This window comes from Nycticebus coucang, chromosome 7 (genome assembly GCF_027406575.1).
Source record: "Nycticebus coucang isolate mNycCou1 chromosome 7, mNycCou1.pri, whole genome shotgun sequence".
NCBI classification, from domain to species: Eukaryota; Metazoa; Chordata; class Mammalia; order Primates; family Lorisidae; genus Nycticebus; species Nycticebus coucang.
This window is the reverse complement of record NC_069786.1, coordinates 72,391,612-72,407,222: the sequence shown is the minus strand read 5'-3', so window position 1 is coordinate 72,407,222 and position 15,611 is coordinate 72,391,612. Positions and strand designations below refer to the sequence as shown.

The 15,611-nt window shown below is 35.5% G+C and overlaps 1 protein-coding gene across 3 annotated transcripts in view; it reads left to right on the top strand.

Annotated features, from left to right (window-relative positions):
• LNPK (lunapark, ER junction formation factor) overlaps window positions 1–15,611 on the top strand; it is an 87,991-nt gene that overhangs the window by 31,794 nt on the left and 40,586 nt on the right. For all 3 annotated transcript variants that reach the window (XM_053597721.1, XM_053597723.1, XM_053597722.1), the window contains exons 6-8: window positions 970–1,010; window positions 12,428–12,511; window positions 12,596–12,647. In XM_053597721.1, the coding sequence (XP_053453696.1) occupies window positions 970–1,010; window positions 12,428–12,511; window positions 12,596–12,647 (177 nt within the window). The remainder of the gene's footprint in view (window positions 1–969; window positions 1,011–12,427; window positions 12,512–12,595; window positions 12,648–15,611) is intronic.

The following is a 15,611-nucleotide window of genomic DNA, read 5'->3' as shown; positions in this document are numbered from 1 at the left end:
AAATTTCAACATATGGGAGTACAAATGTTTTGATTACATGAATTGTTTTTGTACAGTTTGAGTCAAAGTTACAAGTGTGTTCATCACCCAGATAGTGTGCGTTGTACCCATTAGGTGATTTTACTCATTCCCCTTTTCCCCCTTTCCACCTGCTTAATTTCTGTTGAGTTGTGGACATGTTTAAATCAAGTAATAATTCTTTTTATTTTATATGGAATAGTATTCCTATTTGTATTAATTAAATATTTTTAGATAAAACCCAGAGACCCAAATAAATTTGTAAAGCAGACATTGACTTTCATAAATGGTTCCCATCTGAAATGTGTTCTACTATACCAACCTTTATAAGCAGGCAAATCTTAGAAATGTTTGATTTTAGAAACTTGTTTTACTTTCCAGGCCTGCCAGGTACAATAACGTAGCTTTTCTAAGGTTTTCTTACACTGGGTTCAGCTCAGAGCTTTAAAAAAAAAGTTTTCTTCAGTAGAGTGCTCAGTATTTTGAGGGTTGGCTAATTCAACAAAATGTGTACTTCTTTCCTTATAAATAAAGAGAGAACATTTTTACTACCAATATATAAAAACAGATTTGTATTAATTTTGTAAATTAATGTAGGTAGGGTCTGGAGTGTTGAAAGAAAGAGAAATAATAGAAAATAATGTTTCTGAAAACATTTAAAAATATTTTTAAATTTGGAGAGTGTTTTATTCCATGTAAAGTCTATTTATTCTTTTCCTAAATGGCTTGTAATATATAATATAGGCAAAAATATGAACTGTATGTGGGTAAAGGTTGAGGTGGGTAAAGGTTGAGATAAATTTTTGTCTCTACACAATAGTTAAATTTAGAGAAATCCTAAAATGAGAAAGTTGTCTCATGTTTGCTTAATATATAGGATTTGGCATTATTTTTCTTATATCTAAGTATCTTAATATTTTATTTAGTTTTGCTTTAACTCTTGTTTTCTAGATGAAGCATTGGATGATTTAAAATCCCAGAAGAAAAAAATAGTAAGTTAACTTTTATTTAAAGTTAATTTATATAAAACTAATAAGAAATGAATAATTAATGTTTATATGTTGTAAGCTAATGACTCCCCAAGCAACAAGTATGCTTTCAGATAGCATTTTAATGGTGAAGCTAAATTATGTATATTTTTGCTAATTAATAATGATTGACAGGAAAAAGTAGTTCAGATGGACTTTTGAGATTCTGAGAATCTGTGTTAGTTGAAAGCCAAGAAGTAAATAAAAGAAATATATTGGAGGACTGGCATGGCGCCAGTAGCACAGTGGTTATGGCGTCAGCCACATACACCAAGGCCGACAGGTTCGAACCCAGCTCAGAGCTAAACAACAATGACAACTGCAACAAAAAATAGCCAGGCATTGTAGTGGGCACCTGTAGTCTCAGCTACTTGGGAGGCTGAGGCAAGAGAATCACTTAAGCCTAAGTGTTTGAGGTTGCTGTGAGCTGTGACACCATGCTCTACCGAGTGTGACATAGTGAGACTCTGTCTCGAAAAAAAAAAAATAAATAAAAGAAATATGTTGGAGGACTAAATGAAGCAGACAGAGTAAAAAAGGTGAATTCCCAAATTGTTTATTAAAGCCAAAAAAGTACCAAATATCTATATATGTCAGTTCTCAGGGTTTTTTGACACCATAAGACCAAGAGAGAAGGAATCAGGAAAATTGATTGTAAGAGACAAATTCAACATGAAAAGATTGAAGAAAGGGGAAGAGAGAAGTTTTTTCTTCAGTGTCTTCAACTTTCTATCAGAAACTCTGATCACATGGGTATCTGCTTGGGGCTAATAAAATGCATCCTTCAGATGAGTTAGAAAGAGGGCCAATAGTAGGAGAGGAAGGGTTCAGCTACTTAGGAGACTGATCTGGAGGATTCCTTGAGCCTGGGCAACATGACAAAGTCCAATCTCTTTATTTAAAGAAAAGGGGGAGGGGGAGAGAGAAAAAGGCCTCTAGATGTTTGAAGGTTAATATATAATAGTCTGCAATAAGGGAATTGAACTTGGTGTTTGTCTTAGAATTAAGTTTTTTTTTTTTTTTTGAGACAGAGTCTTACTTGTCACCCTCTGTAAAGTGCAGTTGCATCACAGCTCACAGCAACCTGAAACTCTTGGCCTCAAGCAATTCTCTTGTCTCAGCCTCCCAAGTAGCTGGGACTATAGGCGCCTGCCATAACACCTGACTATTTTTAGAGATGGGGGTCTCACTTTTGCTCAGGCTGGTCTCAAACCTCAAACAATCCACCTGCCCCTCAGCCTTCCAGAGTGCTAGGATTACAGGCGTGAGCCACCATGCCTGGCCTACTTAAGTTTATGATGATTATTTTATAAATGTGAAAATGGCAATTGGTGATAGTATTATCATGTTACATGAAAACTTTTTAAATGAAATTTAATCAGATGCAAATGATCAATTCAATTCAATGTATTTTAGTCTAGTTTAAGACAAGTAATAATTATGTATGAAAGTAATAAAAATTATGACAGTGAAGACTCACGTTAAAAATTTTTTCCGTGAATTGATGAAAAAAGACATTGGTCCTGGGCTGGGCATGGTGGCTCACACCTGTAATGCTAGCACTCTGGGAGGCAGAGGCAGATGGATCCCTTGAGCTCAGAAGTTGGAGACTAGCCTGAGCAAGGGTGAGATCCCCATCTCTGAAAAAACAGCCTTGCTGGGCTTTCTGGTGGGCACATATAATCCCAGCTACTCGAGAGGCTGAGGCAAGAGAATCATTTGAGCCCAAGAGTTTGAGGTTGCTGTGAGCTGTGATGCCAGGCTCTTTACTGATGGTGATGAAATGAGACTCGGTTTTAAAAAAAAAAAAAAAAAGAATGAAAGAAAAAGGCACTGTCTTAAGGTTTTTAAGTACCTGAAAAGTAAAGGAACTTTAATTCTGGACAGTTGCCTTAGCTTTGGTTGATGCTTCTTTGGAGTTCTATGAGGTATTTATCAAAACTGGATTGGTAATTTTGATGGTCCTAAATTGAAACATAGAAATATCTTTTTATTATGTTTCTGTCCTTTTCATTATGGAACAGCCAAATTCAAAGACAGAATACTGACAGTCTTAGTGATACAGAAGTTGTGATATGATTGGGTTTGCTGGTGAGATAAAAAGAACCTGGTAGTGTTCTTTTTTTGTATCAAAGTGGAAAAATATTGGTTAAAGGGGAAAAAACAAAGAAAAAGAAGACAAAAGAAAAACAAAAAAAGGGATAAAAATTGTAAGTGACGAGAAGTAGCACAATGTCATTGTCATCATGTGACCAGAAAACAGACCGTTGAAAAGGATATGATTAGGGAAAATCTCTCAATAGCATAACACAGAAGAATTGGAAATATCTGTGAAAGGCTAACAAGTGTGCACATGGTCTTCTGCTGAAAATGGAAATGTGCTTTGAACCTAGATCTTTTCTGAGTTCTAAGTTTCAAGTTCATGTCCTTGCCACTGATTAGAGTGCCTATTTAAAACATGTTATTAACTTAAAATGTCACATGGGTGTGTTAAGCTATTATGTGAAAACATTTTGTTAGAAGTAAATGCAAAAGGGGAATGGATTTGTATTAGTGTTTTTAAAGTTTTTATTTAAGATAAATGAAGCATAGACATGAATACTTGCTGAATAATCTACAAGGAATTGCAGTCATTTGATGAAATAGCATTTTGGTTTTGAGTTTTGTGTGTTATTTCAAAGATTACAGTTGTATCTAATAATTTAAAATCTAGTGGCAGTCTTAGTCTAGAGCAGGGTTTTTCAACCTCGGCACACTGGTGTGCTGTGAGAGGATCTTAGGTGTGCCACAAACATTTTCATAAATCATTAATTAAATTATTTTTGAAAGAATTTCAAAGCACAGTAAATATATTCTTTTTTTACTCTTCATTTGGATCAACACAATTTAAGTGTGTGGTGGAAGTTTAATTATAGAATCAAGTGTGCCGTGAGATAAAAAAGGTTAAAAACACTGGTCTAGATAGGGCTTTGCTTTCCAAAACAGTAGCTACTAGCTCCAGGTAGTTGTTAAATTTAACTTATTTAAAATGAAACAAAATTACAAATTCAGTTCCTCAGTTGCATAAGCAACATTTAAAGTGTTCATTTACTGCATATGGCCTAATGGCGACTATTACGCTTTTATAGACCGTTTCTATCATTATGTAAAGTTTTATTGTACAACACTGGCCCAAAACATTAAATATCTAATTTGTAGCGGTCAGGGATTTGGTATTTTAATATTTCATGTAGCTTAGGGATGTATTCTTTTTTTTTTTTTTTATTGTTGGGGATTCATTGAGGGTACAATAAGCCAGGTTACACTGATTGCAATTGTTAGGTAAAGTCCCTCTTGCAATCATGTCTTGCCCCCATAAAGTATGACACACACCAAGGCCCCACCCACCTCCCTCCTTCCCTCTTTCTGTTTCCCCCCCCATAACCATAATTGTCATTAATTGTCCTCATATCAAAATTGAGTACATAGGATTCATGCTTCTCCATTCTTGTGATGCTTTACTAAGAATAATATCTTCCATGTCCATCCAGGTTAATACGAAGGACGTAAAGTCTCCATTTTTTTTAATGGCTGAATAGTATTCCATGGTATACATATACCACAGCTTGTTAATCCATTCCTGGGTTGGTGGGCATTTAGGCTGTTTCCACATTTTGGCGACTGTAAATTGAGCTGCAATAAACAGTCTAGTACAAGTGTCCTTATGATAAAAGGATTTCTTTCCTTCTGGGTAGATGCCCAGTAATGGGATTGCAGGATCAAATGGGAGGTCTAGCTTGAGTGCTTTGAGGATTCTCCATACTTCCTTCCAGAAAGGTTGTACTAGTTTGCAGTCCCACCAGCAGTGTAAAAGTGTTCCCTTCTCTCCACATCCACGCCAGCATCTGCAGTTTTGAGATTTTGTGATGTGGGCCATTCTCACTGGGGTTAGATGATGATTTGATTTGCATTTCTCTAATATATAGAGATGATGAACATTTTTTCATGTGTTTGTTAGCCATTCGTCTGTCGTCTTTAGAGAAAGTTCTATTCATGTCTCTTGCCCATTGATATAAGGGATTGTTGGCTTTTTTCATGTGGATTAATTTGAGTTCTCTATAGATCCTAGTTATCAAGCTTTTGTCTGAAAATATGCAAATATCCTTTCCCATTGTGTAGGTTGTCTCTTTGCTTTGGTTATTGTCTCCTTAGCTGTACAGAAGCTTTTCAGTTTAATAAAGTCCCATTTGTTTATTTTTGTTGTTGTTGCAATTGCCATGGCAGTCTTCTTCATGAAGTCTTTCCCCAGGCCAATATCTTCCAGTGTTTTTCCTATGCTTTCTTGGAGGATTTTTATTGTTTCATGCCTTAAGTTTAAGTCCTTTATCCATCTTGAATCAATTTTTGTGAGTGGGGAAAGGTGTGGGTCCAGTTTCAGTCTTTTACATGTAGACATCCAGTTCTCCCAACACCATTTATTGAATAGGGAGTCTTTCCCCCAAGGTATGTTCTTGTTTGGTTTATCAAAGATTAGGTGGTTGTAAAATGTTAGTTTCATTTCTGGGTTTTCCATTCGATTCCAAGTGTCTATGTCTCTGTTTTTGTGCCAGTACCATGCTGTCTTGAGCACTATGGCTTTGTAGTACAGACTAAAATCTGGTATGCTGATGCCCCAGCTTTATTTTTATTACAGAGAACTGCCTTAGCTATACGGGGTTTTTTCCGGTTCCATACAAAACGCAGAATCATTTTTTCCAAATCTTGACAGTACGATGTTGGTATTTTGATAGGAATGGCATTGAATAGGTAGATTGCTTTGGGAAGTATGGACATTTTAACAATGTTGATTCTTCCCATCCATGAGCATGGTTATGTTCTTCCATTTGTTAATATCCTCTGCTATTTCCTTTCTGAGGATTTCATAGTTTTCTTTATAGAGGTCCTTCACCTCCTTCGTTAGGTATATTCCTAGGTATTTCATTTTCTTTGAAACTATGGTGAACGGAGTTGTGTCCTTAATTAGCTTCTCATCTTGACTGTTATTGGTGTACACAAAGGCTACTGACTTGTGGACATTGATTTTATATCCTGAAATATTACTGTATTTTTTGATGACTTCTAGGAGTCTTGTGGTTGAGTCTTTGGGGTTCTCTAAGTATAAGATCATGTCATCAGCAAAGAGGGAGAGTTTGCCCTCCTCTGCTCCCATTTGGATTCCCTTTATTTCCTTGTCTTGCCTAATTGTATTGGCTAGAACTTCCAGCACTATGTTGAATAGTAAAGGTGACAGAGGACAACCTTGTCTGGTTCCAGTTCTAAGAGGAAAAGCTTTCAGTTTTACTCCATTCAGTAAAATCTTGGCTGTGGGTTTGTCATAGATAGCTTCAATCAGTTTTAGAAATGTGCCACCTATGCCTATACTCTTCAGAGTTCTAATTAGAAAAGGATGCTGGATTTTATCAAATGCTTTTTCTGCATCTATTGAGAGGATCATGTGATCTTTATTTTTGCCTCTGTTAATATGGTGGATAACGTTTATAGACTTGCGTATGTTAAACCAGCCTTGCATCCCTGGGATGAAGCCTACTTGATCATGATGAATGACTTTTTTGATGATAAGCTGTAATCTATTGGCTAGGATTTTGTTGAGAATTTTTGCGTCTATGTTCATGAGTGAGATTGGTCTGAAATTCTCCTTTTTGTTTGGGTCTTTTCCTGGTTTTGGTATCAGGGTGATGTTTGCTTCATAGAATGTGTTGGGGAAGATTCCTTCTTCCTCAATTTTTTGGAATAATTTCTGCAGTACAGGAATAAGCTCTTCCTTGAAGGTTTGATAGAATTCTGGAGTGAAGCCATCTGGACCAGGGCATTTTTTGGTTGGAAGCTTTTTTATTGTTTCTTTGATCTCAGTGCTTGAAATTGGTCTGTTCAGGAGCTCTATTTCTTCCTGGCTGAGTCTAGGGAGAGGGTGTGATTCCAAATATTGATCCATTTCTTTCACATTGTCAAATTTCTGGGCATAGAGTTTCTGGTAGTATTCAGAGATGATCTCTTGTATCTCTGTGGGATCAGTTGTTATTTCCCCTTTATCATTTCTGATTGAGGTTACTAGAGATTTTACTTTTCTATTCCTCGTTAGTCTGGCCAATGGTTTATCTATTTTATTTATTTTTTCAAAAAACCATCTCCTTGTTTCATTAATTTTCTGAATGATTCTTTTGTTTTCAATTTCATTGATCTCTGATTTGATTTTGGATATTTCTTTTCTTCTACTGAGTTTAGGCTTAGATTGTTCTTCTTTTTCCAATTCCATAAGATCCCTTGTGAGATTGTTGATGTGCTCTCTTTCAGTTTTTCGAATGTAGGCATCTAAAGCGATGAATTTTCCTCTCAAAACTGCTTTTGCAGTATCCCACAGGTTTTGGTAGCTTGTGTCTTCATTGTTGTTATGCTCAAGGAAGTTAATGATTTCCTGTTTTATTTCTTCCTTCACCCATCTGTTATTCAACAGAAGATTGTTTAGTTTCCATGCCTTTGGGTGGGGTCGAGCATTTTTGTTAGAGTTGAGTTCCACCTTTAGTGCCTTATGGTCTGAGAAGATACAAGGTAAAATTTCAATTCTTTTGATTCTGTTGATATTTGTTTTGTGTCCCAGGATATGATCAATTTTGGAGAATGTTCCATGGGGTGATGAGAAGAATGTATATTCTTTATCTTTGGGATGGAGTGTTCTATATGCGTCTATCAAGCACAGTTGTTCTAGAGTCTCATTTAAGTCTCTTATATCCTTGTTTAATTTCTGTTTAGAGGATCTGTCCAGCTCTGTAAGAGGAGTGTTAAGGTCCCCTGTGATTATGGTATTATCAGATATCATATTGCTCAGACTGAGTAAGGTCTGCTTCAAGAATCTGGGAGCATTTAAATTGGGTGCATAAATATTTAGAATTGAAATGTCTTCTTGTTGTATTTTTCCCTTGACCAATATAAAGTGACCATCTTTGTCTTTTTTGACTTTAGTTGCTTTAAATCCACATGTGTCTGAAAATAAGATTGCAACTCCTCTTTTCTTCTGAATTCCATTTGCCTGAAAAATTGTCTTCCAACCCTTGACTCGGAGCTTTAATTTGTCTTTTGAAGCCAGGTGTGTTTCTTGCAGACAGCAAATGGATGGCTTGTGTTTTTTAATCCAGTCAACCAATCTATGTCTCTTCAGTGGGGAATTCAAGCCATTAACATTTATTGAGATAGTTGACAAGTGTGGTAGTATTCTATTCGTCTTATTTTGTGAGAGTCCATTGCTTGGTTTTATCTTTTGTATCAGTGTGGAGGTTAGGTTCTGTCCTTTAATTTCTGAGTTCTTACTTTGCTGCTGATCCATTGTGGTGGTCAATGTGCAGAACAGGTTGAAGTATTTCCTGTAGAGTTGGTCTTGTTGTGGCGAATTTCCTCAATGTTTGTATATCCGTAAATGATTTGATTTCTCCGTCAATTTTGAAGCTTAGCTTAGCAGGGTACAGAATTCTGGGCTGAAAATTGTTCTGTTTAAGTAGATTAAAGGTAGATGACCATTGTCTTCTTGCTTGGAAAGTTTCATTAGAGAAGTCTGCGGTCACTCTGATGGATTTGCCCCTGTAGGTCAACTGGCGCTTACTCCTGGCAGCTTGCAGAATCTTTTCTTTTGTCTTGACTTTGGACAGGTTCATCACAATGTGTCTTGGAGAAGCTCGGTTAGAGTTGAGGCGACCTGGGGTCCGATATCCCTCTGAAAGCAGTGTGTCAGAATCTTTGGTGATATTTGGGAAATTTTCTTTTATAATATTCTCTAGTATGGCTTCCATTCCTCTGGGGCATTCTTCTTCTCCTTCTGGAATTCCTATAACTCGTATGTTGGAACGCTTCATAAAGTCCCATAATTCTGACAGTGAACGTTCTGCTTTCTCTCTCTTCTTTTCTGCCCCTTTTACTATCTGAGTTATCTCAAGAACTTTGTCTTCTACCTCTGAAATTCTTTCTTCTGCATGGTCTAACCTGTTGCTGATACTTTCCATTGCGTCTTTAAGTTCCCTGATTGACTGTTTCATTTCCTTCACCTCTGCTATATCCCTTTTATATTCTTCATATCGTTCATCTCTTATTTGATTCTGTTTTTGAATTTCCTTTTGGTTATTTTCCACTTTATTAGCAGTTTCCTTCATTGTTTCCATCATTTCCTTCATTGTTTTCAACATGTGTATTCTAAATTCCCTTTCTGTCATTCCTAACATTTCTGTATAGGTGGAATCCTCTGCAGTAGCTACCTCATGGTCCCTTGGCGGGGTAGTTCTGGACTGGTTCTTCATGTTGCCTGGAGTTTTCTGCTGATTCTTCCTCATGGGTGATTTCTTTTATCTGTTTACTTGCCCTAATTTTCCTTTCAATTCCTCTTGCTCTTTAAGTTCTTGTGCCTGTGGACTAAGGGTTATAGGACCAGAAGGGTGAGAAGGTTTAAGAGCAAAAAAGCGATGAAAGAAAGGAGGACCGAGTGATAGGAAAAAAAAAAAAAAGAAAAATAGAGAAAGGAGAGTGGTTGGGTGAAAGGAATATTGACAAAAAGAAGAGAGGCACAGAAAGAGGGAGACAGAGCAATATAGGTGTACAGTAGGGTACTTTGATACAACCTTAAAAAAAAAACACCTTCTGGGGGTGCCCAGTGGGGTGGTTCCCTTGAGGTCAGCAGCTCTTTGCTAACCTGATCAGACACAGTACCCCACCTCCACCAAGTAGAGAGGAAAGACAGAAATGCTATAAATCAAACCAAAACAAGCAAACAGAAAACTTTACGAGATAAAATTGGCTGGAAAAACCAAATAATAGTGGTAGAAACACTAACAAAAATGAAGTTCTGATTATTGAAATAGGCAGCAATGGGAAATTATAATTAAACTAGAAAAATTGAGAAAGAAAAAGGATCTGTATGGAAAAGGTTGAACTTTAAAAACAAAACGAGAATCTAGAACGTCAAAATAAACAAAAAAAACAACCAAACCAAAAAAAAAACCAAACAAACAAACAAAAAAAAACACACATGCAACCAAAAACAAAGCAGTATGTATATGTTATTGAATATTGTCTGGGCAACACGTGGTCTTCTGGGGTATGAGATGTTAATCACAGTTCTGATACGACTGGAGGCTGCTAGTTTCTCGAACCCCAGCAGGTAGACACCCTAAATCTCTCTTCAGCCCACTTAAAAGGCACTTTTAACTTGTTCACTTACTGAGCAGAAGCTTTCTCAGGGAAGTGCTTGTTGCTGGAATCACTGCTGAAGTGGCTATCCACTTACCCTGTGTGTCAAAACTGGTCTCCCTCTGCCCCCGAGGGTTAGGGCTGCAAGGCGGCTCAGACCCCGCCCTTAGGCTACTTGGTCGCTGGGTTACCAGCTCCCACCCAATTCCAGCTCTGCGACCCTGAGGGCGGAGCTTGCCAGGGCAGATCGCTCACAATGTCTGCCTGTGACCCAGAGCCAAACTCTATTAGCTCCGTCTGGCTCAGCGGCTCAGACTGGGGCCCTAGACAAAGGCCAAAGTTCTCCGCACTCCCGCTCAGGCTCTCCCCAAGGCAGTTCAGCTGAGTGCCAAGTCCAAAGACACCAAAACAGTTCACAGGTAAGGCCTTTCTGGTTTGCAGTCTCGCTGCTACTGAACTTACAGTTGCGGGTGGGTTTAGGCGGATTGAACACACGCGACCACTTGCCACTGTTTTAGTCCTCCTCTTGGGGTCCAGAAGTCTCTCGCTGACTGCCTGTATCCTCTCAGGGGTGATGATAGGCAGATCCCACCAGCCAGAGATGCCTGGAGTCCTATCTCCCCAGACTCACAGTGCCCAGATGCAAGGAAGCTGTTACTCGGCTGCCATCTTGCTCCACCCTCCCGACTCAGGGTTTCTTAAGAACAAAACTGCCTTATCAAGCAAAGCAGCCTAGCTTCCCGACAGCCCAGGTCTCACGTCTGCCCCCGCCTGGCCCAGGGTCCTGCCCTGGGCGTGGGCTGTGGAAGCCCGAGCGCTCCCTCTGTGGTCTTCCTGCTTTCCTGGCCTGGATAGGCTGCCAGGGATGTATTCTATAATGTCCTCTCTCTAAGACTTCCATTCCTAATTTTCCTACACTTTTTCAAATAGTGTTATTATAAACATTTTATTTATATCAGAAAAGTCAACTTACTTATTTGGACAGTTTATCCTAATTTTGAAATAATTAGAAAAATATTTTAGTTTTATTAAACTAAGGTTAAAAGAATAATTTGTCTAAGAATTTAGCATCTTATATGTTGAATTTAGTGTTTAACGAGGAAGCTGTTAACTGCTATTGTGGCAGCATATTTTAAACTATATTTTCAACTCAGTAAATATATGCTGGGTTGCATTTTAAAATAAATGTCCTTTGGATTGAATATGACATTTAATGTATCTAAGTGGCTATCAGTGATCAGTGAGAAAGAAAAGGTTCCATTCCAATTTTTGTAAAAGCATTTTATCCTACACATTAGGTAATTGTCATAACTATGACTGTCTTGTACTAAAGTTCAACTTTTTCTGATGTTGGGCCATAACTGTTAAAGTGATTAGTGACTATATTTTAAGTTAAACCGATGTATTGAGCTATAAAGTGATTTGAATACATTGTAAATAAAGTGCTATTATAATGAAGTGTTTTAATTATAGTCCCTAGTATGAGTGTAAAACTCAGTAAAATTTTTACTTAAATACTATGTTCTGGTTTTTTTTTCCCTCTAAAATTCCATGAATCTAAGTTAGTAAGTCGGGCGGGGGGAGGGAAGTAGGGTTGGCTTTATCTTTTAAAGTCATCTGAGCAAATTCTATGGCTGTTCTCCCAGTTAGTGAGTTTTCATTGCATTTGCAGTAAGCTAATTGCTTGTGCTAATAAATAATCTAAAATCGATGCTGACAGCAGTTAATTGGCACAGAGATTTTATTTTGTAAAGCTCTTGGCTAACGACCTTCTTTAAATTAATAGCATTAAGTGCTACGAGGAAATAAATCTGAGGAATTGCCTGTCATTTGCTTGTCATGTCTAATAACTTCCAATAATGATGGCTGATAGATTTTTGCACATTCCATTATTGAAGTTGGTGCATGTAATTATTCTCCTCATTATATGTAAACAATTAGCAATATTTGGTATTTCCTTGCAGTAAAGCTGTTGAGTACAAGTAACATATTAAGAGGTTAGAAGCCATTTTAAAATCTGGATTTTAATTATTTGAATGTAGGAAGTCTTTTGTTGTATCTGGATATATTAGGTGTTATTCTAAGCCTTGTCATTGAATACTTTTTGAATAGGACTTATAAAAATAAGTAGTATGTGTATTTTAAATGTGAAAATTTGTGGAAATTTTTGTTCATAGCTTGAAGAAGTCATGGAAAAAGAAACTTATAAGACGGCTAAATTAATCCTTGAAAGGTTTGATCCAGACTCAAAGAAAGCAAAGGTAAGGCTGTGATATCACTACTATTTTATTATAAACTGCACATTGTAATAATAGGTCACGTAATAACATGATTGTAATTGACAGGAGTTTGAACCGCCATCTGCTGGAGCAGCTGTAACTGCAAGACCTGGACAAGGTAAATAACTTTGTAGAAACTGCTGCTGCTGTTGGAAAGATCCATATTTACCCAAGTGAGTTCAAAAGTGTGTTGAAGGTGTGTAAAAACTTATGCAGAATGCTTTTATGTTAACTGATGTTTGGTAATTTGGAATTGACTTGAGGTAGATGGCAGTCATTTTTTTTTTAATTTTATGTGAATATGTTGATAAGCTATGATAGGATATCAAATATCTATTGATTGGTTTTATATATATAATTGGTTTTAGTCTTTTGAAATGTAACTAATTCTACTAATATTTCATAAGATTTTTTCCCCTTTCAAACTATAATCTCTTAGAATAACTGTTATGAATTTCCTTACATTTTTATGTTTTATTTTTGAGAAATATAATGAAGATTCCTGTTAAATTTGAAGTTTCTTCTAAAATAGCACTTATTTAGGAAGAAAATAAAATAATTTAGAAATAAGAAAAATGAATTATTGCTATATAATAGTTAACTCTTTTTCAGTTTGCATTACTATATTATTAATAAAGCCATCACTATTATATCATTAAACATTATGTAAAATTTTAAAAGCCATTATTTTAAGTGGTTACATAAAATAATCCCAAGAATGAAATATGAAAATATATTTTTGAGTTTACAATGGCTTTTATTTTTGTTCTCTATTTAATAATATTAAATATTACTGTTCTCTAATATATTAGTTTGTACAGCTTTTATTGCAATATAGAATATACTGCTTTTAAAAATTTAACTTTAATTTTTGCAGTTTATCAGTATTGTAGCCTCTACTCTGTAAAGTTAGGATGACATTTAGAACTTTGAAAAGGAAATTCTTGGCCAGGGGCAGTGGCTCATGCCTGTAATCTTAGCACTTTGGGAGGCCATGGCAGGAGGATTGCTTAAAGCCAGGAGCTCAAGACCTGCCTGGGAAACACAGAAAGACCCCATCTAAAAAAAAATTAAAAATTAGCTGAGGCTGAAAGATTGCTTGAGCCTGCGAAATTGAGGTTACAGTGAGCTGTGATCAGGCTAGCTGGGTGACAGAGTGAGACCCTGTCTCTGGAAAAAGAAAAAAAAAGTATATATATATATATATATATATGTATATACACACACACGTGTACATATATACACATTCTTTTATAAATTTCCTCTACAAAGATATCAAATCATAATGGTTTTAGGTTTTCTCAATGGCAAGAGCTATGTGTGATAAATCTCTCCACTTCCACATCCTTCATAAATAGGATTTTGGTTTATAGGAATACAGAAATACTAACCTGTTCCTTTTTATTTTTTGGCCTGTTCTTTTGATGATTGCATGTGTTTAAAATATGTATGCTCATGTATGATTAAAATTAATTAGACATATATACATGTAATTGAATCCACTATTTTCATAAATATAAATTTTCTACAGTTTATACTTCTAACAATTATTAAAAAAACATTTTTTGCCCTAAAGACCAGGTTTATATATAATTCCTTAAGCATTTTGTATAACTGGTATTAATTTTTCAAAAAATATTTTTAGGTGAACTTGTAGAAGTCTAGTAAAATGGCTACTTTTTATGGGTTGTCGGAGAGAGATGGAGGAAATGAAGAGGCATTGGTTAAAGGGTACAAAGTTTCAGCTATATATATAGTGTTCATAAAGTTCATGTGTGATTTAAAAATAATTACTATTTTAACTAATTTAAATTGCACATGAACTTTATGGGCACCCTTATAGGTAAAAACTTATAAGATCTAAAGTATAGCATGGTAAAAATAGTAATACTGTGTTATATACTTGAAATTTGCTAAGAGGATAGATCTTAGGTGTTCACCCCCCAAAAAAAAACACAAAGGTAACTATAGTATGTGACTTGAGGGCTATGTTAATTACTTAACTATAGTAATCATTTCACAATGCATAAAAATACTTTTAAATTAACCTTAGTAAGTATATATTTAAGATGTGATGTTACTTTTTAAAAAATATATTCTTTTACTAACATTCTTAAGTATTTATTATCGTTTAATCAATATAAGTTATTTTAAGAATCTAAACGTATCTTAGTAATTTTTAAAACCTAAATCAAGATTTTCCTTCTGATGTCATGCTGAAATTATAGAAAAACAATTGCTGGTCTCTCTGATTTAGATTCCTATGGCTTTGCTTTTGGATATTCTCTTAGGGAGAATTAACATTTAGCTATAATATAAATGAATTTTTCATTTAAAAAAATTTACTGAGTAACTGTTATGTGTAGATACAACAGGGAATAAAGAGATGAATATAACATGGTTTATAACTTTTTAAAAAACATTTCTTTAGTGATGCACTATTCTTGTATTTCTTGCTTTTCTAAGTGTTAGGAATTAATTGTTTTTGGAACTTTTTCTTAACTTTTTAAAAATTCTAGATTATATCCTAACTTTATTGTACTTTTTGAGTGTTATACTTTGTTGTTTAATCCTGTTTGAATATCTTTTAGTTTCCTATTATTTTTATAGCTGACTTAGTTATTAATTTTATTTGTTCTGTGTTTCAGTGAGTTTGAAGTCTTTATTTCTTTGTTGAACCACTGTTTGTTTTTCTTTCTTTCTCTCTTTTTCTGTCTTTCTAATTTTGCCTTTTGAATTTAGTCTGTTTCTGAATTTACACAATAGAAAGTAGAGAAAAAGTTCTTAAAGATATAGATGGGACATTTTAAGTTCATGAACTCATCCAAGAAAAAGTGCTACATAACTCATTGCTGAATATCACTGTAGTCATTTTCAAGGGGAGTACAACCTTCAAAGCAATTTTGGAACTCTTATTCTGTAATGGCCATCAGAGCTGTTGTCATATGAGGGATGACAATATTTATTTGTAAGGATTGGACAAGGGGGGATAGTAGGAGAGGCAGCAAGAGAAGTAACAAGGATCATCTCATGCAGTGCCTTGTAGAATATGGACCATTGTAAAAACTTCCATTTTCAATTA